General features: G+C 43.2%; 1 protein-coding gene and 3 long non-coding RNA genes across 6 annotated transcripts; 1 reads left to right on the plus strand and 3 right to left on the minus strand.

Annotated features, from left to right (window-relative positions):
* Positions 1–1,807: 1,807 nt before the first annotated feature.
* Positions 1,808–9,147, minus strand: LOC135374337 (uncharacterized). The gene is made up of 3 exons (XR_010416852.1): positions 9,106–9,147; positions 8,396–8,776; positions 1,808–2,006 (listed from the first exon to the last, which is right to left on the minus strand). It is a non-coding gene; the product is annotated as an uncharacterized LOC135374337 (long non-coding RNA).
* LOC135374331 (uncharacterized) lies at positions 5,403–7,320 on the minus strand. Of its 3 annotated transcripts, XR_010416850.1 has the most exons (5): positions 6,990–7,320; positions 6,438–6,536; positions 6,191–6,277; positions 5,696–5,775; positions 5,403–5,437 (listed from the first exon to the last, which is right to left on the minus strand). It is a non-coding gene; the product is annotated as an uncharacterized LOC135374331 (long non-coding RNA). The 3 variants fall into 3 exon arrangements; XR_010416849.1 differs by lacking the exon at positions 6,990–7,320 and having other exon boundaries at positions 6,438–6,625; XR_010416848.1 differs by lacking the exons at positions 6,438–6,536; positions 6,990–7,320 and having other exon boundaries at positions 6,191–6,428.
* A 3,064-nt stretch (positions 9,148–12,211) lies between the features above and the next one.
* Positions 12,212–14,945, minus strand: LOC135374341 (uncharacterized). Its single transcript, XR_010416854.1, has 3 exons — positions 14,797–14,945; positions 14,600–14,719; positions 12,212–12,294 (listed from the first exon to the last, which is right to left on the minus strand). It is a non-coding gene; the product is annotated as an uncharacterized LOC135374341 (long non-coding RNA).
* A 1,886-nt stretch (positions 14,946–16,831) lies between these two features.
* LOC135392039 (uncharacterized) lies at positions 16,832–19,219 on the plus strand. Its single transcript, XM_064622663.1, has one exon. It carries the CDS (start codon positions 16,832–16,834, stop codon positions 19,217–19,219), a length of 2,388 nt encoding a protein of 795 aa, XP_064478733.1.
* The last annotated feature ends 3,175 nt before the right edge of the window (positions 19,220–22,394 follow it).

Here is a 22,394-nt window from a genome sequence, read left to right on the forward strand (position 1 = left end):
AAGCAGTCTTCGCAGCTGCAACAGAGCCGCAATCGCATGACACCTGTCTGGTCGTACTGAAGCCGATGACGCTCACTGTAATTTATATTGTCGCATGTCACGCTAATAACATTAAGAGCAAAAATGTCACTTGGGGCATGCTGAGACGAACGGGAAAATTCAAAACACGGCAGACAAGCGCGAACGCTGCATCTGGAAGCAGCAAGCGACAGTTACACCTCGTTCAAACGCGTCATTCATCAGGGGAGCAGGAACGCGCAAAATATGCAAACATAATAATTCCAGATTAGCTTTTGTTAACATTAGCGCACCTTCAAAAAAATAGAAATATGATTTTTTTTACTATACAGTTGTTTTCCGATCGTCCCCCAACCTTTCTTTCGTAATCTTCATATATGTTATTACAAACCTATCCCGGAACCCAAACCGAAACTTCTCCCAAACATGTCAGCTGGTCGAGATTGAACTGGCACCACTTCACTTTCCAGTTGCCACCTGCCCAGCTTGAACTGGTACCAGGTCATGTCCAGTTGCCTCCAGCCCAGTTTGAACTGGTACCAGTTTATATCCAGTTGCCACCAGTCCAGTTTGATCTGGCACCACTTCACTTTCCAGTTGCCACCAGCCCAGTTTGAACTGGCACCACTTCACTTTCCAGTTGCCACCCCCACCTTCAACTGGTACCAGGTCATGTCCAGTTGCCTCCAGCCCAGTTTGAACTGGTACCAGTTCATGTCCAGTTGCCACCAGCCCAGTTTGAACTGGTACCACTTGACTTTCCAGTTGTCACCTGCCCAGCTTGAACTGGTACCAGCTCATGTCCACTTGCCACCAGCCCAGTTTGAACTGGTACCAGTTCATGTCCAGTTGCCACCAGCCCAGCTTGAACTGGTACCACTTTAGTTTCCAGTTGCCGCCAGTTTGATCTCACTTGGTTCCAGTTCATGACTAGTTGGAGGCAACTGAGAACAAACTGGTACCAGTTGACTTCCCAGTTCATTTTTTCGCCTGGGTACCGCTAAGATTGCCAAAGTTACCTTTATTTGCTCTCTTTGTGAAGTCTGTCGTCTCCAAAAATAAACCATAAATTACACTGCACAATCAACAGCCTAGAAATTATGTCATGTTTGAGTCAACAATGGGGACAGCAAACGGAAAGACGTCTCAACCGAGGGAGCAGACAGAAATGTGGAACACGTTAGCAATCAGCTGGCACAGAATGTTTCTTCTCCAGAGTGATTCCACTGAAATTCACCCAAGCAAGGAACCTTCACATCGCCCATCTCGCTCATGGTGTCACAGTAAACATGCCAAGGAAGTATCTTTAAGGAGAGCAATAAAAGAAAAACAAATGCTACTTGTCTGGTACTAGAATTACCAAAAGGAGCTACATCTAAAGTAGCGCTCATTTGTCTTTGACTCTAAATATTATTTCTTAACATGGCTACTGGGACATCCTGTATGGTATATCATGGCAAATGATTGAAAACAAGCATAAAGCTAACCAGAAGTCACAGCAGTCAAGCTGAACAAAGCACAGAAATAGCCTACGTTTCCGACGTCTCTCGCAAACGCCTGTTCGATCTTCATCAGCAAGGAGTTGCTCTCGAAGTTCTTCTTTACATTTGATCTTTTGCCTGAGTACAAGTGTCCGGATTTGTTGCAATGCAGCAGAAGTACACTGGAGGGGATGTCTGTCATAACGTCTTTCAAACTCCCTGAAGAACTGAAAAGGCAAGGAATGTTCCATCAGCTTAGTGCCAATACCATCTGAACAAGAGCAAGCATACCCTTGTTGCGTCCATGAGGTACGGGTATGTGAGCTTGGTCTGCAACACAGGAACGCTTACAATGGCCGCAGTTCGTTGTTTCAAGGTTAATTTCATCTTCCAATCAATTAACTCTTCATTTGGCGAGTCACTCTCATTTTCTTTGATTAGCCAGTCCTCAAGATCTTGAAAATTGCCATCTTCTCCCTCGATCGCAACACTGCATACAGTGACTTCCTGCATACAGTAACTTCCTGCATACAGCAACATCGTATTTGGAAATTTTGTTGTTCTCTGACACTGTAACCATGGTCATACCAGTGGTGGTCCCAAGAGGGGATCGGTGGGGGCAGTCGTCCCCCACCTGAAACACCTGAGTTGGTCAACTCTTTGCAGTGTACTGTAACATGCATTACTTTTCCACGAAAGACTGGCCTTGAATTTATTTCACTACAAGTCTATTTCCTTGAAAAATGTGAAGCATGCACATGTGTAGCATAAGAACAGGAAAAAATTATTAGCGATCAACCATTAGCAGAACTCCTGAATCATTTTATAGGTTATTTCGGCAAGTTAATCGGTTCGTTAATTAGGCAAGTTAGTCGTTCCCTGGCTTTCCTACTTACATTTTGAGGTGTGATGAGTTCCTTTGTCTGGACTTTGACAATGACCGCTTATATACCGTGCCTTGGCATTGCGTTAGAGATCTCAACCCATAACAGAGCATATCGACAGTTCTCGGCACGCTATCGATTTACAAAGGTGACAGTATTAGCTCTTTTTGAGATATTAGCTCTAGAGGAAGGCAACAGGCATTCAGTTGCCATGCTGATACCTTTCTGTTTTGGGTTTCAGGGATGTGCCATTGTGGCGTACACTGTAAAAAAACTACCGTAAAAGTTACGTATATTTTAATGGCAGCTATGTTGCCGGACTTTTCCCGTTAAAATTACGGCCACTTCGGAAGAAGTACTGCCATTAAATTTACAGTAATTTTGATGTAACCAGAATGCTGTTTTTTTTCCATGAAAATTACGGTGCCTTACAAAAAATGCAGCCGTAAAATTTACAGGGATTTTAATGGCAGCTACGTTGTCGGCTCTTTCCCGTAATTTTCATGGCCACCTGAGAGAGTCGGCTTTTGTTTGAAGTGTGGAGTGCATTAATTCCCACAAATTTGGGAACAGCACCGAAGGATGTGTAATTGTGTTTGTCTTCCTTTAATAGAATTGCAAGTCATGCAGTAATGTGTGACACAAGTCATAGAGTACAGGAACGAGCATTTATTGTACATACAGAGAAATGGTGAAAAATCTGTGACATCTGTTGAATCTGCAGCGATAAAAAAAACACCTTAGAGTTGCAAAGTATATTAAGTGTATCTGGTTACCAAGTAAAATGTTCCCTTACACTTGTGCTGTTTTCGACACAATCTCCAGAACTTCTTCATAGGTTCTGGCTTTGTTCTTCAGCTTGCTGCCCCTGCAGGGCTGATCCACAGTATACCCCTGTAAGAAAGAAAATGCAGGATATGTAGTACGACAGTTTCTACCATTCGAATGCAGGTCCACATGCACACACCTCTGCACATTACACATTCAGTATGGTGGCACTAGTACAGGCACCTTCATGGTGCTGGCTGAGTACTTTCCAATACAAGTGAAGAAATACCTTAAGGTCTTATACTGTTCATAAAGACCTTCACTCATACTGGGATAGTACATATATCGATTTAAATATTGTTAGATATTGATGATTTCATGTGGAGTGACTGTGTGAAGACACAATGATCTTACAGTGTTTGTCATTATAGATGTAGCCTAAAATTGTTGAAACGAAGAATATGTTTAGTTATGAAAGCACGCTTCACTCGTATAATCACAAATGTCACTGAGATTATTCCAGGAAATACATGCCAAGCAATTCAACAGGTAGTTCCAAGCACAAAATACGTCTTAAATGAAAGAATCAGCAACGCCATCAGTGAAGCAAGTACAAATTTTTACTTTTGATGACTAGTGACACGGGTGATGTATGCAGGAATGAGATGGTTAGTTTATGGAAAATCACTGCACTAATCTCACCATGCACCAGAGAATTGCGTGCTTGTGTTTTGTTATAAAATATGTACCACATAAATTCGCTGCACCCTAATGTCCTTCATACTGACACATGCACGTCCCGCACCTGTACTACTCATCACCGAAAAAAAAAGGGAGAGAAAGCACACAATTTCCATGTTGAATCTAACACTGATTTCTTTGTTTCGCGAACAAATCATGATTACCCCGAACTCCCCGTTTGCCTCGCATCCATTTTACCCACTAATCATTTTAAAACAGCATACTGCAATTGTGTCGCACCAGTATAATATTTTGTGATCAAAATGGGCTTTCTGTACAACTCAGTTTTTAGACTATAGTCATAACAAAGAAACAACTTTGTAATGCTTCTTGCATTCTGGATGAATAAATACTATGGAGAGCAGAGCACAGCATTACGGTGCACCAGCGTACAAAGGGCACCACCCTTTCTTACTGCTAGGGAGAAAAAGAAGCTGGGTGATTTCAAGCAGGATCAGGCAGGGTGGTCTGGTCAACCTCTCCAATTTTTTCTTTCAAACATATATTAAAGCCTCGTCCCTAGGAAGCATACTGGCACTGAAAGTAGTCGAAAATAATTGGTGGTTATTTTTTAATGAATCATCATTCAGATGTGGGCATTTCGACCATTGCACTTCGTACGCAGTTCAACGCCACATACCTTCATATCTATTTGACATATTAAGCTGAATTTGTTTTCAAGTGTTGTGTCAGGTGGGTAGCACTGCGTCCTATGCTCTGAGAATCCTAAGGTTTGCCTCTGAGGAGATAAAAAATCGCAAAGTTGCCTCATTTGTAAAATATGATACGTTTTGATAACCTCACAACTCGCCCCCCCCCCCCCCCCCTGTGATGCTTGAAAATGATCTGCATCATTTTGTTTGTTTCGAAATGACCTTTCTCCGCACAGCGATTACATCGTATCGCGAATTGCACCCCAACGGTCTTTTTGTGAATGGTATCTACGGAAAATGCGTATACTCGACATCGCACATCCCATATATTCCCACTCGTAAACTCACAAACGTTCTTCATGACGACTCAAAACAGCACATAAAAAAAATTGCTTCAGACATGGTCGAAATTACGTTGCGAATGACATTGACGAACCTGCTGAGACAAGGCGTGGGCGGAGCTTTCGAAGCTGACCTGCGAAACAGGCGGAGCGGGCAGTTCCGAGAAGCCGGAGGAATTGACGACTGCCATGTCCAGGTCCATCAGGTATTGTCCAAGGTATTGTTCGGGTCACCACTGTAGTGCTACTGAAGACTAACGAGACCAGACAACAACATGGCGGTGGAATTGCCAGGTCAGAGCGAGAGCTCGGGCTGAGCGAGGCAAGGCTATTTATTATTCGCGCCTTGATGTGATGGCGCTGGCAATGCCGCCACACAATGCTGATTGATGATAAAAACTGAAATACTCACTCAGTGTGACGAGAAACCATGCAAAAGAGATGCCCCCTCCTGGATCTTCTTCCAGAAAGTGATCCAAGGCCAAGGGTGTCTTGGATGCCTTTCCTCACAACTCGGTCAGGAAGGATGGTGTGCCCAGAAGTGACCATCTCTGCTGGAACAGATTGGAACCAAACAAATTATGCAGGGTCAAGAACACGTTAAACATGTTCAACAATCATGACATCGTTCAAGTAACACCACATTGACAAGTCATACGCATATGAAGCACATGATATGTCATATACGCATGTTCTTAGATCTTTTCACCTAGAATACAAAATTTACAGCAGAGCGGTTTAGCATTCAGTATCTTGGAGCACTGAAGTATGCAAAGAAGTAAATCTAACACATCAGCGAGATAATTTACCTCCAGGTTATATCAGTGGGCATATGCGCACGGAGCTTGCTCAGCTTCTTTTAGCCGGCAGCAGCTTCAAGTAACGGTGACTGGAAATAGTACACAGGATCATTTCCCTTTTCGCGTACAATAAGGCAAAAGTATGTGTCTTCTGGGAGTACCTCAGGCAAAATTTTTTTTCACTGGTACCAGTTAAACTGTGTTATCGAACAGGGACCAGTGCAACCGGTTCCAGCTCAACTGGTACCAGTTGGGACAACTGGTCTCTGTTCGATAACACAGTTCACCCAGTCCCAGTTGCAACTGGTCCGAGCTGAGACTGGGACCAGAAATCAGTTGGGCCAACTGGTACCAGTTGTGACTAGGACCAGCCGGAAACCAGTTGGCCCAACTGGTTTCTGGCCAGTCCCAATCTGAACTGGTTTCTAACCGGTCGCAGTCTCGACTGGAGCTGGTTGCAAACCTAATTGTTGAACTGGGACCAGTTGAAGTGGTTTGACTTACAGTGGCCTGCTCGGACAGAGGCTAGCTGGTAGGCAACCAGTGCCACTTCGCAGGATCGCTGTTCCCAGCAACGACAGATCCAAAGAACTGCAATGCAAAATTACATTTTATTTGTAATCAAACATTGCACATATTCTAATGTACATGTAGCGTAACTATAATGTAATTAAACAAAAGCAGTAGAGGAACTACAGAGTTACATGGAATAGATAATATTTTATGGCTGATGGGTCCCTTGCTCGACTACCTCGTGGTCATCTTGAATCATTCAACAAAGTATGTGAGATGTTCTTAATAGCACACGATGGATCGACATTTTTCTTTGAGCCCAAGCAGCTTAAGGTTTCTGGAAAGTTGAAAAGGCACAAGTAAATATGCATTCAATTGCAACATGTAATTAGAGTGTGCAGTTAATTTGAGCAGTCGTGGCCCCAAAAAGCACTCAAATCTCTCAACATTTCTGTTGTGGAGTAGTTGGACATATCAACTGAGAGATTCGCCGGCTTTCGGGGGTAATGAGTACTACTCATTGCCCCCGAAAGCCGGCGAAGCTCTTAGTTCTACGCTAGTTCGAGAGAAGGATCTAAGACACGAGCATGAACGAAGAAATACAAAGACAAAAACACGAGAATGAAACAAGTTGCTGGTAACGTTAACTAGCTACTCGTACATGTTACTCGTAAAACGGCATGCACTTACAGGTGCCACGAACCTGACGCGGAACAAAGAGATGAGGTTCTAGTAGAAGTAATATTTCTAAATGGTGCACAAGGGAAAAGCACTTAAGCATAGTACTCACGATAAAGCGGTATCCACAGTTGTAGTCCTGCTGTAATCCTATAACACCCGCCCGCCCGGCCGCTGGCGCTCATTGTACTGTCGCACTGTCGTAACTTACAGACAAATCCTTTCGATTATAAAACCAACGCCTGTGTCACACATCACGCTAATAACGAGCAAAAAAGCGTTGTACAGGCAAGCCGCTAAGCAAGCGACCGTTGCACAGTGAACGCATCATTCATCACGGGAGCAGGAACGCACAAAATACAAATATAAGAATTCCAAAATAACATTCGTTAACGCTAATGAAGTTTTCCAAAAATTGAAATATTATTCTTTTCTACTAATAAAATTACTTTCACTTCGCCTTGCAATCTTTATATTAACATGTCATGCCACTGAAACCGAAACTTCCCCCAAACATGTAAACTGGTCCAGTTCGAACTGGCACCACCTCACTTCCAGTTGCTCACCAGACCAACTTCAACTGGTACCGTCTAATGAAATACAATGCATACCAACACTGTGCCACCATATGCATGTATACATGTACAGCAATCGGCCATTTATTAAAATTCACTGTTCCCAGCAAGCGTAGCACAATGTCAGATACTGGAATCCAATGTGAAAGTGTTGCAGACTTCCGTAATATCTACAGTCATTTGACCGTAATCAGGATTACGGGTACACTACTGTCTTATTTACGTGATAACAGTCATAATAACGGCATATTTCATTGGTGCCGTATTAATTACACTACTTCGACCGTATTTCCAATTACAGTAGCATACCTGTTCTTTTTACGGCAAAAAATAGATTTTGACCGTAAAATTTACGGCAATTTTTTACAGTGTAGAGGATAGGCCTTGGGCTCCTGCTAGCATGTTCCCCAAAAATTATGGGTTCGATTCCTAGTCAGTCAATTTTTGTTTAACTTTGAATACTTTTATTTATTTTATATTCACCATTTTACTTTGTGATCATCGTCAGGTTATTATACTCACACGTTAGATAAGTACGGCTACTTACGGTATGACTGCGGGGTGTCATAAACAGAACGTACAGTGTGATGTCCTTATGTGGTTTTGGTTTACGACAGAAATTGTTTCAGAGATTAGATAAATACATAGCTGCAAAAAGTTCCTTCCACGTTCTGACAGCATTTTGCACCCTTCTCCAAGCTTCCAGAGCTGTTAGGTATTCCTAAGACCCCTGAGGGATGACAGTAGCAGACGACGGAGCAGCAGCAGTAGCTCCAAATTCCCATACTGCCTTGCGCCGCTCGCTTGCTGGCGCGCGTATTTCTCATAAGGTCTATTAACCAACATGCTCTGCATCGTCTAGCATTGCAGAAAGTGTTGTTTCCAAACAAATGGGGGCATAAAAGTGTGATTCACGTTGGTAGACGATAAAGGGTATACATACGGTCGTGACAGGTCCGTGTAGTTTCCTCCGCTTCAGCTCCTCCTCTACGTTGCCATCTGATCTCTTTCGCTTTTGACCGCCATACTTCACCCTGTTTTCAATGATCCTTTGGTCATCGGGCAACCTACGTCTTTCATTCTTGAACTTCGTTCGTAAAGAGGCAAGCCAGGAGTCCTGGGATCCCACACACAAAAAAATAAACTGTACAAACAAGCAACGAGAAGAGTACAGCTACAACATCAATACTTCCATGGTGTACTGCTAAAGAAGTATTTTTAAAGAATTATTACTTATCATTACCCAAGAAACACGAACTGGATACAGAAGAAAGGGAACTCCCAGCCGAGGAAGTGCAACAGGCATGCAACTAAGCTCAAGACACTGTCAATACAAGAAATGGCAATAGACACTGTACAGTGCATGCTGAGCAGCAATAAGTGAACCAGCTATCAGTTTTGAGTGTATGCAAAACAGTGTCACGGGTATAAATTATACCTCCAGGGGACATGGGAAAGAGAGAGGAGGGCGGGACCCTCTCATGTACAGACAAAAAGATTTGAGCATCATGCTGGCATGTAATTATTTCACTGTTAAACAAAACGAAACACAGTCACATGCAACAAAAATGTGGCATCACTTGCAGCATATGTAGAGTACCCTTCAGCAACTACCATTCAATGAGAGTACGCCTGTCATAAAAACGTACTCACATGTCCGGGTCCTACTACATCAGCTAAACTGGGGTATCGCTTCAGGAGCTCACATACCACTTTCATATAGAATTCTCTATTTGGTGTTCTAGAACAAAATGCATTTATGACATTTTGAAGTTCACCAAGAGAAGACTGCATAGAACAATGCTAGGTTCGAGCAGCATGACCTGTTTCACAAGAGCAAAGAAAAGAGAAGAAAGAAAAAGAGAATCCACATTGGGCATTCACTGTTATTGTGCACTGCAATTTTAACATTCTTACATTCCGCATCAAATAACAAAGTCTAAAAACAGAAAATCATTCCATTCTGATTAAGGCTACCCATTTTTCGCGTTTCCTGGAAAATTTGCGGAATTCGCACTTTGCCACGAAATTAGCAGTTTCTCTCGGAATTCAGCAGAATTGCGCATTTTTGGGAAAATGTGATAATAAATTAGCCAATTTTTATCACACTGGGCCACCTCTGCTCATGTGTGAATATTTTAATTATCCATTATTCTTTTGAATAGTTGGGAATTGGATAGAGTTGTCCTCAGCTGGATGGATTTTACGGTGGACCAGCCCACTTTACAGAACCGTTTGCAGCTGGTCCACTCACATTTTGCAGGCAATTGTCCAGCTGCATTTCCTAATGCTTTGGTGCATGACACTTGCTAGCAGTAATGAAGCATTAATTTAAACTGCTTGGTCCAGTGCATGAAGGGAAATAATTTACACTCATCCTGCTGTGGCACAAAGTGCCCCATTTAGTTTTCTGGAGTATGTTTTGTCTGTGCAGACCAACTGATATGTGCAAGCAGGGCACTGTTGCTGCCAAACTACAAGGTACAACAACAACTGCCTGACTAACAACGGTTCGAACAAGCACACATTTTGGCTTTTGCTGCGGAAGATTGCAGTATTTAGGAATCCCTGCGCGGAATGTATGATTTACCCCAGCAGAAAACAGGTGGCCATAATTCTATAGGCTACCTGCCCCTGGATGCTATGTTCTATGTTGTCCTGCTATTTATGTATTTTATTTATTTATTGTTTTCTTTACACTCCATCCCCGTTTAGGGATGGAGTGTAAACAATAAACATGGGGAAAGGAAGGTTCATTGTCTTCACCTCAATAAACATGAATTGCATGAATAAACACTATACTTCTTCACTTTCACTAAGCCTTGACACAAGTGTTGCAGTATACGTACGGCCAGAAGATTTAAGGTTAAGTTATATTTTTCCAAGTTTTTACGCCCTGAATGGGCCAACATAGTCTTCAGGTAAAAGTGTTTTTAACCTGATATTTGTCTCCCACTGCAGCACTTGTAAATGAGATCCATGGCAAGTGAAGCCTCAGCTGCAGGCAAAACGCAAAAACGAAGCAAACAATCATCAATCAGTTGCATGTGCCGTGTGACTGTCATGTTTTTTCATGGAGCAGTTGCCATGGACATAGACATTTCAATGTTCTGTTACCAAACTAACAAAAGAGAGCTCAAGGCAATGTTGTTCAGCCTTGGCCTCAATGCTTGTGATCCGTCCTTGCTGCATGGCATGTGTAATGGAGCAAATTGAAATACAAATCACAACCAAATAAGGCCAGCTGTTTACCCTTTACACCCTGAAACGAACACTGAAAGGGTATGCAAGGCATGCTTCAAATGCAGGGAATACACACATTGCATAACATTTCTCAATTACAAGCAAGTGTTCAGAAAGCATCACAGAACATGCTGGCACAGCAGGCAGAATGTGTGCGACAGTGAGCAGACCGTAGGAAGAAAGAAATTCTGAAGCAATTGTGCTTCTCAACTCACATGCTGCACTTGATCATGGATTGGTAGAGGGCATTGATAATTTTTTTGTGTGCAGAGGACGTGAGAGGCACATTGGGCTTTATTATTGCATGGAGCGTCCCAAAATCAGGGAAGGAAAAGCCTTTGCCATCATGACCAGCATCATTCCTGTTAAGCGAGAAAGCAAGTGCAGAAAAGCCACAACGACAGAAGGCTTCAACAGACAATAATAGCACACATTACAAACAGACTGGTGCCTGAAGTTACTGCATTTCATACAACAACATACTGCAACACACTACTTTTCATGCATAAGGTGTGCAGAAGACTTGAGTTGAGATGATGAAAGTTAAGTGGCGCACAATGTCTTGCTTTTTAACTGTTATTCTAGCACTGGACTATTTCTTTCAGAGTTAACAATAACATTAATGTTTCATGCTGCAGAAACTCAGTAGGAAGTCTAGCTTAACTTAGGATGAGGGTATCAGACCTATGCTGTCCTTGGTAAAACGCATATCAGGATGTGAAAGGCAAGGGGCAGGAAATCGTGCTAACTTGATGTATGGGTTTTGACCAGACACTTGGAAAAGGTATTTAAGATAAGTTACTCAATACCTGCCAAAAAGTAACTGAGTAGAGTACTAATACTAAATTTACGAAAGTCTATGCTGACTCCATGCTAGCAGAAATAAAGGAACAACAGTGAATTCAAACGCATTGTCGTTTCTGCAATCGAATCAGACGAAATCAATCAGTCAAAACTATCATCAGGGTGAGGTGCAACTCAGGCCTCTGGTATGCTCTTACTCGGAGTGCATACTTCACGGACAGGGGAGTCAAAATGAAAGCCTTGCTGACGCCAGAGCTTAGAACTCTGCCGCAAGTAAATTACCTTAGGGGTAACCTAAATACTGTGTAGCAGTTGCTTCAAAATGTATTTAAGTTCCCAAAAAGATACTCAGTTTTCAAAGTATTTGACAGATACCAAGTTACTGGAAGTATTTAAGATAGAATAACTTGAGTAGAGTATTTAAGTTACATACAAGTCTGGTTTTGACAAAAGATTTTGAATCACACGTGTTCCTTGGTATCTGGTGTAATGAGAAAGAAACATTTGTTGCCAAAAACTGCCAGTAAAGGAAGTAGGTTTGTGCTCTCCCTTCCCCCTTTCCATCCTAATAACAGCATCCCCGTCACCCAAGAATAGCATGACCCACTAGGATAGGTTCTTGCTATTTACCCAGCTGTCACTGCGAAACTTTGTTATTGTAACCTCTGACAGATATAGCACACAATCTGCTGGTGAAGACACTTACACCACGATATCAAATTGCCCGCTCCCACTGGTGCCCGCATGGGGTTCTGAAGTAGACTCTGCAGCTGTAGGCATACATTCACCGTGGTCCTGAGTTGAAAAGGCGACATATGAGCCGACAAAAATACAGTAGGTCAAGCCCTACTAATATACCACTCTCATTCGTCGTATTCATGATTGTGCTGGCATCCCGGGATCCGCATACAAATGCTGAACTAACAAAGTTGGAACAAGTTCAGAAACAAGCTCTCAGGCTCATATTTAACTCTTATCGACAACCGAGTTCCATCTAAGTTCCGTATAATAGGGCAAACATTGCAAAAGTGGAAGTTCGACTGAAGGTGCATAGCCATAGTCTGTTAGAATTTAACACGTTGTTCGCTTTCAGTGGCCTTCCGAGTCTCGCACGAGGCACAGTATGCATCACAGAGTTCCGTGCTCGCGCATTGATGCCCACAAATACTCTTATGTCCCCAGGACCAGCTCTGACTGGAACAGTCTTCCTAACGCATTAGCTACGTCAGGTGATTTCCTTACTGCAATCGACACACATAACTTTTACATTTAAAGACGCTGCATTTCCTTCGAGCGTCCGAGCAATTTTAGAAGAAATTTAACACAGGATGACTGTTTTGTAGCTATGATCGGGGCTTGTTCCATGCCATGGAACAGCTGGACTATCCTTGTAAGGATGAGTTTATCAAACCTTGGCAAGTTTGAAGACGTAACAGTTGTTCTGTTGCAATGCTTTTTATTACTGACAATGGGACCACTGAATTTTCCAGAAAAACCAGAGGAGTGTTCTTTCGTGATTGCAGAACACTGTAAATGCAAATAGCAGCTCACAGTTTGCCCAAAACTTGTACACACCCTGTCGGCATCCTCACCAGGAGTAATTAATTGAGGGTACACCTGCATTACCCGCAGTCGTAGCCTGACGTACAGCGGGCGTTCACACGGGACAACTTTCTGCACCAACACGGACCAACTTTGGAGTTGGTGGCAGTCGGCCGACATCACCGACCATGACCAACTCGAGTTGGTGGGAATCGATCGCCGAGCGAAAACTTCGGAGAGTTGGTGGTGGTCTAACCAATCAACGCGAGGAGCATTGCCATGTGACCCTCGAGGGCGTCAAGCGATTGATTTCGTTTCTGTCATACTGCCTGGCATGGGTCCAAATCCTACAGGGGTACATGATAATTATTTTTTTTTTGGGTTGCTAGTGCCATATAAACATATCAATAGGCATTTTTTGAGATACTGGTGACCTTCTGGCGAAGTAAAATGACTTCGTTTTGATTAATGACAGTTGAAAAAAAAAGTCACCAGCGGTTGGACTTGAACCCATACACCCCGATTGCCATAAGGTTGGTTGTGGGCGGAGCTAACGGGTTGGTACGTGTGAACATGGAAACTGTACCGTCTTGAAGTTGGTCCAAAGACGTTGCTTCGAGTTGGTCTGAGTTGATGCTGAAAATCGGCTGGTGTGAACACCCCCATAGGGTATTCAACATTATACACACACCGTAAATTCATGCCTTGCTCAGCCTTCCTCATTAGAAGCTTCACAAAAGGTTACAGTTTGGTAATTAATTTTCAGAAATATTGCTTTACTGTCACGTGATGAACCCACTGATACTGATGACCCACATTGCATTGCATAAAAAATGCAGAGGGCGGTCACCTGCATCAGGTTGCTGGATTAAAGACTGGGTACTGCTCCTCCAGAATAATTGCTGGTAAAATGCGGGTTACTCGCATGGCTGCTACGGATAGTGTGTGAGTTGTGGGCACATTGTAGGTGCTAATTTGCAGTCCCAGCTATTTTCTGTAAGCATGGCAGAACACTGTTACAGTTTTTCCGAAAAACGGTGTGGGCCCTTTCGCAGTTAAAAAAGCACAGCCATGGGACAAACATCACATCTTCAAATTTCACAAAGTTTGGCAAATCAATCCTTACAAGAATGCATATATATATATATACATGTGTTTGCTCTAACGTGTCCGGAAATTATATTTAAATCGAACGATAAAAGAAAAACTAGTGCTACTTGAGTAAGAAACAGTTGCTACTTGTGTAGTAGTACCTGTGTCTTACTCAATTAGGGGTAAAGTTGCACTCGTTTTTTTGAAAAATTCGACCCTTAGTTTTGTATCTAAGCACAGCAAATGTCCTGGCCTGAACACTTCCAACGCCCGCTAAAACGGTTACGGATACCCCCGTGAATTTCGTATGAACTCCCAGAACCTGGCCGAGGACTAAAGGGAACGAAACTAGTAAAGTACCGGGAGTACAGTTGTCATACACTAACGACATAAAGCAAAACTAAACGGAAGCGCGTAGTGCAGTAGCAAAGTCATTTTACATCAGTTAGTGTTACGGGCAACTTACATTGTTTGACGTGGATGATGCCGATGATGGACCTGGGCGGATCACTCGAACGCACGACATGTTGGGGATTTGGTCGCCGTCGTCCAATTCAACATACTCATTAAAATCCCCGTCAAGGATCTGAGGACAGACACAGTAAATGTGGAGTCACAGATCACTATGAAGAGCGCATTACTAAACCAACACGGGCTACATACCTGAAACCTTACGTTATCATCCACATTAGGCGCCAAAATGCTCGACTCGGCGATCGCCTTCCTCAACGCTGACACCGTACAGTCTTCGAGTTGGCATTTACGCCTCACGTCGGCGTGTGGGATTGTGATCAGGCATGTCACGGATGGCATCGTCGATAAAATACCAAATGCGCGGAATACTCAACGGACGCAGAAGTCAGACGGGCGACAACGCACATGCAACCCGCCAGGAGCTATGGCTTGGATGCTCTTGGCTTCTGACTTCCAAGACTGCTTTGGGACCATTCACCACGGTAAAGATCCATAACTTAAAAACCCGATCTATACCACCAGCTCGCTTGTTACCTCTGATGAAGAGCAGCCTGATCAAGTGCAGACTCTGCACGAAAGCCTTGTTCATCTTAATTGTAATAAAGTGTTCCTACCCGTTTTTCTTTCACTCAGTGTCCTCAGTGTAATCTCTCGTCACCATGGTAGAATTCGCTCCTTTTCAAGTACCCACCCCTGAGCCAGTTGTCTTATTTATTCCATTTAGTTTTGTCTGAAACATTAAAAGTTTATCATTACTTTGTAAATTGGCGAAACTTGGCCCAACCAGTAGCTCGTTTTGGTTTCGTTTTCGAGTGCTGCAGTTGCAGGTTTTCGGTTGCTTGCTCGTGTTTAGCCACAGCTGTGAGCGTATGTCTGTACAAGACGCTTTACCAGCTTTACTTCCTTTCTTTCCTCTATGGCGGTATGAATTGAGTGACACGAGCCTGCGAATGAAGCGTTAACGTTAAGATATCAGTATTGTCTTCCTCCTACCCAGTCCAGCTCGTCCCGACGTTCTCGCTCCATGACTCAACAACGTGTTGCGCTTGTACTACAATTTCAGTTTCAGGAATGCCCTAACTGACGGTGTGGCTGTAGGTTGTCCACCGGTCTGTTGGACGACGTTATTCACAGTAAGCAGTACTATTCTATCCTTGCCAGTGCATCAACTGGAAGCACATCGCAGCCGCTTTTTCGACTTTTTTGGCGTGAAAAGTCTTTCATTTTGGGTAGGGGGGTACACATCCTAAAACCGCTTGCAACGAAAACATGTCGCCCTTGTAACGTTCATAGCTCTGTAACTGCGTGTCATGCACGATTCATTTTGATATCGCCGAGTAGAGCAAAGAACTCTACACGGCGTAAGACTCAAGACTACTCAAGAACGTAAGACTCATGCAGTTCGGCGGCACCAGCGCCGCGTGACACGCATTGTAATTTGAGCTGAAAATAAACGCTTCGGCGCTGTTTCTGCGCGCATTGCTCGTCTCTCCGATTGAGTCGGGAGTGGTGGCGCTCGGTAAAGCATGTCGATCCCTATACACGTGCCAAGGAAGAATAGAAACTTCCGTTCCCATGAAGACTTACGCTGGAAATAAGCAGCGCTGGCAGGCTCACACGAGTACTGTGGGAGCAAGCGGGTTGTCGCGGCCCAGAATTGAGCCTTAAGAGTCGCGTGCATCCCCAATGCAAATAGACGGGTCATCCAGCCCATCAGCGTGCATTCTTTTCGCTTGCACCTCCTGCACCAGATCTGAACTGGGTTATTTGCGTGCTGCACTTTCCTGTTGAAAAGAAAGGCATTACTAATAAAGTTCCTTTCAGCTGGAAAGTGCAGCTCCCGAAAACCCGTCTTGTGTGGAGTCCAAAGTAGTGCAGTCCAGTGCAAGTGAAAAGAACGTGCTTAGTGGTGACCCTGGGTAAGGAGATTGGGCCCAACTGCACTAGCACACCACTGCAACCGGGGCTATTCTCACCAGCCGAGAGAAGACGTCTCGAGGAGATAACTGTGGCGACGTCTCTGATATATATATATATATATATATATATTCTTAAGCCCGTGATTAATTTCCCTCTATGAATTTTACTTTTGTAGATGCCACCAATTCGTCACGTCATATGTCCCAGATGTCAGTGGAGGGCGCCTTCCTTGAAAGCACTGTTTCGTCACCTCCATGGGAGCCATAGCCATGAAAAGAACTGGGCTTGTGGATTGACCGGATGTATGCAGTCCTTTGTCCACTTCCCATCCTACAGAAAGCACGTTTGGAGCAAGCACCTCAACATCCTCCAGGGAGGGCCCAGTCTGCCTCCCACACAGCCTGAAAGTGGCCACGACATGACTGCTCCTGAAAGAAATGTGGATGCGCCCCCTGACATACTCCAGGGAGAAAGTAGTTTGCTTCCTGCAGAGCCTGGAAGTGGCCACGACATGCCTGCATCAGAAAGTGTGGACGCACCACATGACATCATTTCACCTGACCTAGCACAAGGAGACAGTGACGCAGAAAACCAAAGTATCGTCCAGAGTGATCACGACAGCAGCTCAGCCGTTGGAGAACCTGATCATGTGAAGCAATTTGCCCTGCTGCTACTGAAATGGAAAGAAAGCAAGGGCTTGCCAGAGACAACCATCGACGAAATTGCCAATGATATCATCTGCTACGTCCACGGCGTGACGGATGACCTAACAACAAAACCAGTACAACAGTGGGCACAAATTTTGTCATCTGTTGGTGATGGCATGGAGATGCTGGCTACAAAGGGAGGCCGCACAGATTATTGGACATCCTGCCTGCCATTTGTGAAGCCTCGCACCATAGCACTTGGAACCGACGAACGTGGAAAACGAAGAGTATTCCACTACATTCCAATACTTGAGGTTTTAGAAAAACTGCTGGAGGTCCCTGATGTGTACAATAATTTCTACTGCCCAGACAGGGAAGAAGGCTACCTCACAACAGTTTTTGATGGGACTGCATTTCGTGATCACTCTTACTTCAAGGGAGATGAAGATATGATTTGCATACAATTGTATGCTGACGAATTTGAGGTGTGTGACCCGTTAGGAAGCAAGAGGATGAAGCATAAGCTCCTCGGTGTCTATTTCTCAATTCTGAACCTTCCACAAAGGACAAGGTCTTCTCTCTCACAGATTCACTTGGTGCTACTTGTGAACGACAAGTGTGCTTCCAAATATGGTCTTGACAAGGTGTTTGCCCCTCTTATGGAGGACATTGCGTCACTGGAGAATGATGGAATAACCATAAACGGACAGACACTAAAGGGAACCATCTTCATAGTGACAGGTGACAACTTGTCCTGCCACCGCCTTGGTGGCTTTAAGTGTAGCTTCAGTGGTGGGAGAATATGCCGGTTTTGTTTAGCACTGCGGCACGAAATCAGCAGTAAGCACTTGGAGGCAGATTTTGTGCTTCGAACTCCAGAAAGCCATCTGCATCATCTGAACATGCTCAACACTGGCATACCCACTTTGTCGTTGTATGGTGTTCGGGAACCGTGTCCTTTCAACTTCACCGGGTTTCACCCAACTGAACATATGCCCCCTGACATCATGCACGATATCTTTGAAGGTGTGATCCCATTCGTGATGATCCGCGTCATTGAAGACCTCGTTTCCAGCGGGTTGTTTACACTAAGTCATCTCAACAAGTGCATAGAAGGCTACAGCTATGACGTTGGTGACGCCAGGAATAAGCCCGAGAAGATCGCACCTGATGTTCTCAAAGGAAAAAAAGCAATGAAGGGCAGTGCGTCACAAATATTTTGTTTCTTTCGACACTTTGCATTGTACGTCGGTGACTCTGTACCATCCGAAAATAGCACATGGGAACTCTATCTTCTATTGCGTCAGATAGTGGAGCTCCTTGTTTGCAGGAAGCTACCGACTGGTTATGTGCCGTACCTGCAACGCCTCATTCATTTCTTCTGCCTAGATTTTCAAGCCCTGTTTTCACATGTTAAGGTGCCATGTAAGGTACATTACTTGATCCACTACCCAACGTACATTTCTAAATATGGCCCATTAATTAACCTCTGGGCAATGCGTTTCGAGTCGAAACATCAGTATTTCAAAGACCTGGCACGCAAACTCCATAACTTCAAAAATGTCACCCACACCCTCGCAGTCAGGCATCAGTTCCATCAGGCTTACATCCTGTCCGAAGCCTCGAAGGAGAACTCTGTTTTCCCTGCAGGAAGCCGTCCAGTTTTGCTGGAGCACGTCTCGGAAGTGGTCAGGTCTTACGTGGCCCACAAGTGTGTTACTGTTACGAACATCTCTGTGTTGAGTTCTGTAAGAACTGGCAACATCACTTACAGACCTGGGATGACACTGTCGTACAGTACTAGTGATGACGACCTACCCAAATTCATGGAAATCTGCAACATCTACTCTGTGGACAGGGACATAGTCTTTGAAGTGCGTGAGCTGCTGTGCGTGGAGTTTGACAGGCACTTTCATGTTTATGTCGTAACTTCGACCGACAGGATCTCCGTTGTGAATGACACTTTAATGCTCAGACCGGAGCCTTTGTATGTCGTACGACAGGGAAACAGGCATGTAATTAATAGCCGCAGTGCTATACTGTAGGCCAGGTATAGAACGGACGCGAGAACAATACATGTACAACGGAGCAGTGGGACATAATTTGCAACTGCTAATCTTTTTTCCTCACATTTGTAACCCTGGTGATGTGCTTCATGATATAAAAAAAACACTTGTTTTGTGTCTGATGTACAGAAGCCACCAACAGTGCTTTCCAGTTTTTGTTACTACAAGCATTGCTGCCAAATATGGACAATGCTATTCCTCTGCAATTGATCTAGCTGTAGTGTTGCAGAAAGATATACCAATACTATGCATTTCAAGATTAGAAAGTTTCCTACAGCCCTAACTAACGCAGTTTTTCTTGGTGTTCTTGGGTCACCACCACCACAGAGGGAATGCCAGATGTTGAAAATGCGGTATAACATACGTGCACTAGTATTAAGCAGATTTTTTTTTCGTTGTTTTCACAAGTACTTTCGCATACATAAGTTTTTCTTGCAAAATATGCCACGGTTTCATGGCACTGGACTTAACCACCTTGTTCACAATTTGCTACTCATTATTGCCTTCGCAAATTGTAAAATAGTCTGCTGATCTGAAGTTCACTGGTATCATGCTGGTGTTGGGGGAAATCTCAACAGGACAAGTGGTAGAAAAGTGGGACATGTGATGCATGGAACAGACAGGCAAACTATACCTAGATGTGTCTACTTGCTCCTCCAGTCCCATTGCAAATACTTCCATAGGAAAGCGTCAAATGTTTCGGAGCGCATATGAAATGGTAATCTTCAAACACCATTTCAGACAGTCATTGCTTTAAGGGTGTAAAATGAACAAAATGGGTGTAAAAATATAAATACGCCCTTCTGAAAACACCCGTAAGTAAAAGAGGGTGTATTTCGTCGTACACCTCTTGTAACACCCTTTTTACACCTTTTGATCACATTTTTGGAATGAAAAAGGGTGTTTATGTTCCAAAACACCCTTCCTTTTTTGAACAAGGGTGTTTTTGGATTTACTGTGTACTTGCATCCTAACCAATGTTCTGACGTATTATGACCTTTGTTGTCGATGCACCATAAAAATTGGAATAATCATCATCAATACAGGTTCTTTCACAGCTGCCTCGACATTCTCAAGAAATGGGTGCAGATCCCGTGCAGTACCTACAAACTTTGCTTACCACAGCACCTCCAAAAAGTAAAAGCATATGTGTCATGAGATTTTTAAAGGTATTCATTTCATTTCATTTCATTTTTTCATTTATTGGAACATTTGTAAAAACATTTACATCACAGGGTGGCCAAAAAGCAGCAAAAAAGCTGCTTGACTAGGGCACGACCCTTTATCACTCATCATTGATAGTTATATCAAAATCTAGCCGTAGAAAAACATATAAAGGAATATATACCCGAAATGCATGCACTGCACATTGGAAACAAATCAGCATAATCAGCTACACAATGCACCACGTATGCTTAGTGTCCTTAGGAAGGACAATGACACACCATTAACGTGCAAATTCAGTGCGGAAAACCTATTTAGTAAATGTGGAAGGCTATAAGTTAGCGACTGGCGTCCGTAATCTGTCCTCAACTTAGGAATCTTCCATCTTGCAGTGTGGCGCATACGCTCGGTGAAAGATTTAAGTGAAAAAAGCGATAGAAAAAAGGTATTATTTTGTTTTACAGCAGTTACATAGGTTTTTAACAAAAAGTAACTATATAGGTTTGTTGCCTTGATGATGTTAAGTGTAATGAACAGTTCGTCAGTGTGACTGTCGAAAGGTACATCAGCTATAATTCTAACAGCGCGCTTTTGTGCTATGAACAAACTATTAATGGAAGCCTGGGTCCCCGTACCCCAAACCAACTGGCCATAACGCAGTACGGAAAATATCAATGAATATACCCGTAGTATAGTATTCATAGTATATACCCGTCTCTACAGTACACTCTCAGAAATTAAAATGTGTTAGGGAACTGTGATCATTGTTTCAGCTAATAGGCATGCACATATGCTATAAGAAGAACATTATTTCTTGAGAATGGATTTCTCTGGCTAGTGATGTTGTTTACATCTACTGTTGATCACATTCATTTATCACATATTATATTCTTATATATCATTATTATATTATTCTTATTCTTATATATATATATATATATATATATATATATATATATATTATATTATCACATATTTCATCACATTCAATTGAAAGTTCGGCATATATGAGAAAAAAAAGAGGGCAGTTGCTATTCATTGCTCATTCCAACCTAAAATTGAGTGCTACAAATTTAGAGAGTGTACCTGTAGATTGTTATTCCTGAAATATATATTGTCATTGCAGGGAGGTCAAAAAACAATAAACGTAGTCTTTTGTGACCTCCCTGCATGTTCATTGTATCTTGAAACGCGTAACTGCAAGAAATAAATGTTGAACTTGAAAAATGTATATTTACTTATCATCACTGATCTTCTTTACAAAGGCAAATCGTGTTACACTGTTTTGTTTGCGTTTGACATGATTCAGTTGATATCATTTCACAGACAGGGTACACCAGGGCCAAAATCACAACTGTTTCAAGCTCCAGATCGTCCTGTTGCAATTTGCAGACCATACGTGTGTAGCGCAAGAGAGCCCTCGCACATCAAAATATAAGATGGGAGTAACAGTTAATGCAAAATGGTTCCTATATGAGAGACTTCGACGCTGAAGAAAACTGTGCGAACTGCGGAAGGTGTCATAGAAGATCTTCAGAAACCATGTCTGGTCTCACGGCGGAGCTACGACGCTCCCTTTTAGATGACGATGATAATGATTGGAGTTTCAGATGTGCAGCTGCATTTTTTTGGAACGTGCTCCACATAACAAGCATGGCAATGTCAGCACTGGATAGCAGGCCCCCGTCCCTAAGCAGCTTTGCTCACGCTGCAGTTCTATTCAGCAAAAGCATGTGAGTACGCCAGAAGGACATTCAATCTGGCTCAATCGCGCCTGCAAATAATCAGAACAAATGAAGGAAGAATCAAACAAAAATAGAAGAGCTGTACTCCAAAAAGAGATAAGACTTGTGTCTCAAGGAGGTGTTACCACTTTCTAAGTGACTGGAATAAGGTTACATATCACTACCTGATTAACTGTCCTAACGAGCGTGATCTAATTGCGTGAAGTAATTATTTGGGCTGCTTCGGTGTGTCCATATTTGCGAGG

Source organism: Ornithodoros turicata, chromosome 1 (genome assembly GCF_037126465.1).
Source record: "Ornithodoros turicata isolate Travis chromosome 1, ASM3712646v1, whole genome shotgun sequence".
Classification (NCBI taxonomy): Eukaryota; Metazoa; Arthropoda; class Arachnida; order Ixodida; family Argasidae; genus Ornithodoros; species Ornithodoros turicata.

Coding starts and splice junctions, on each gene's coding strand:
- LOC135392039 (XM_064622663.1), top strand. CDS start 16,832: ATGCAGTCCTTTGTCCACTTCCCATCCTACAGAAAGCACGTTTGGAGC.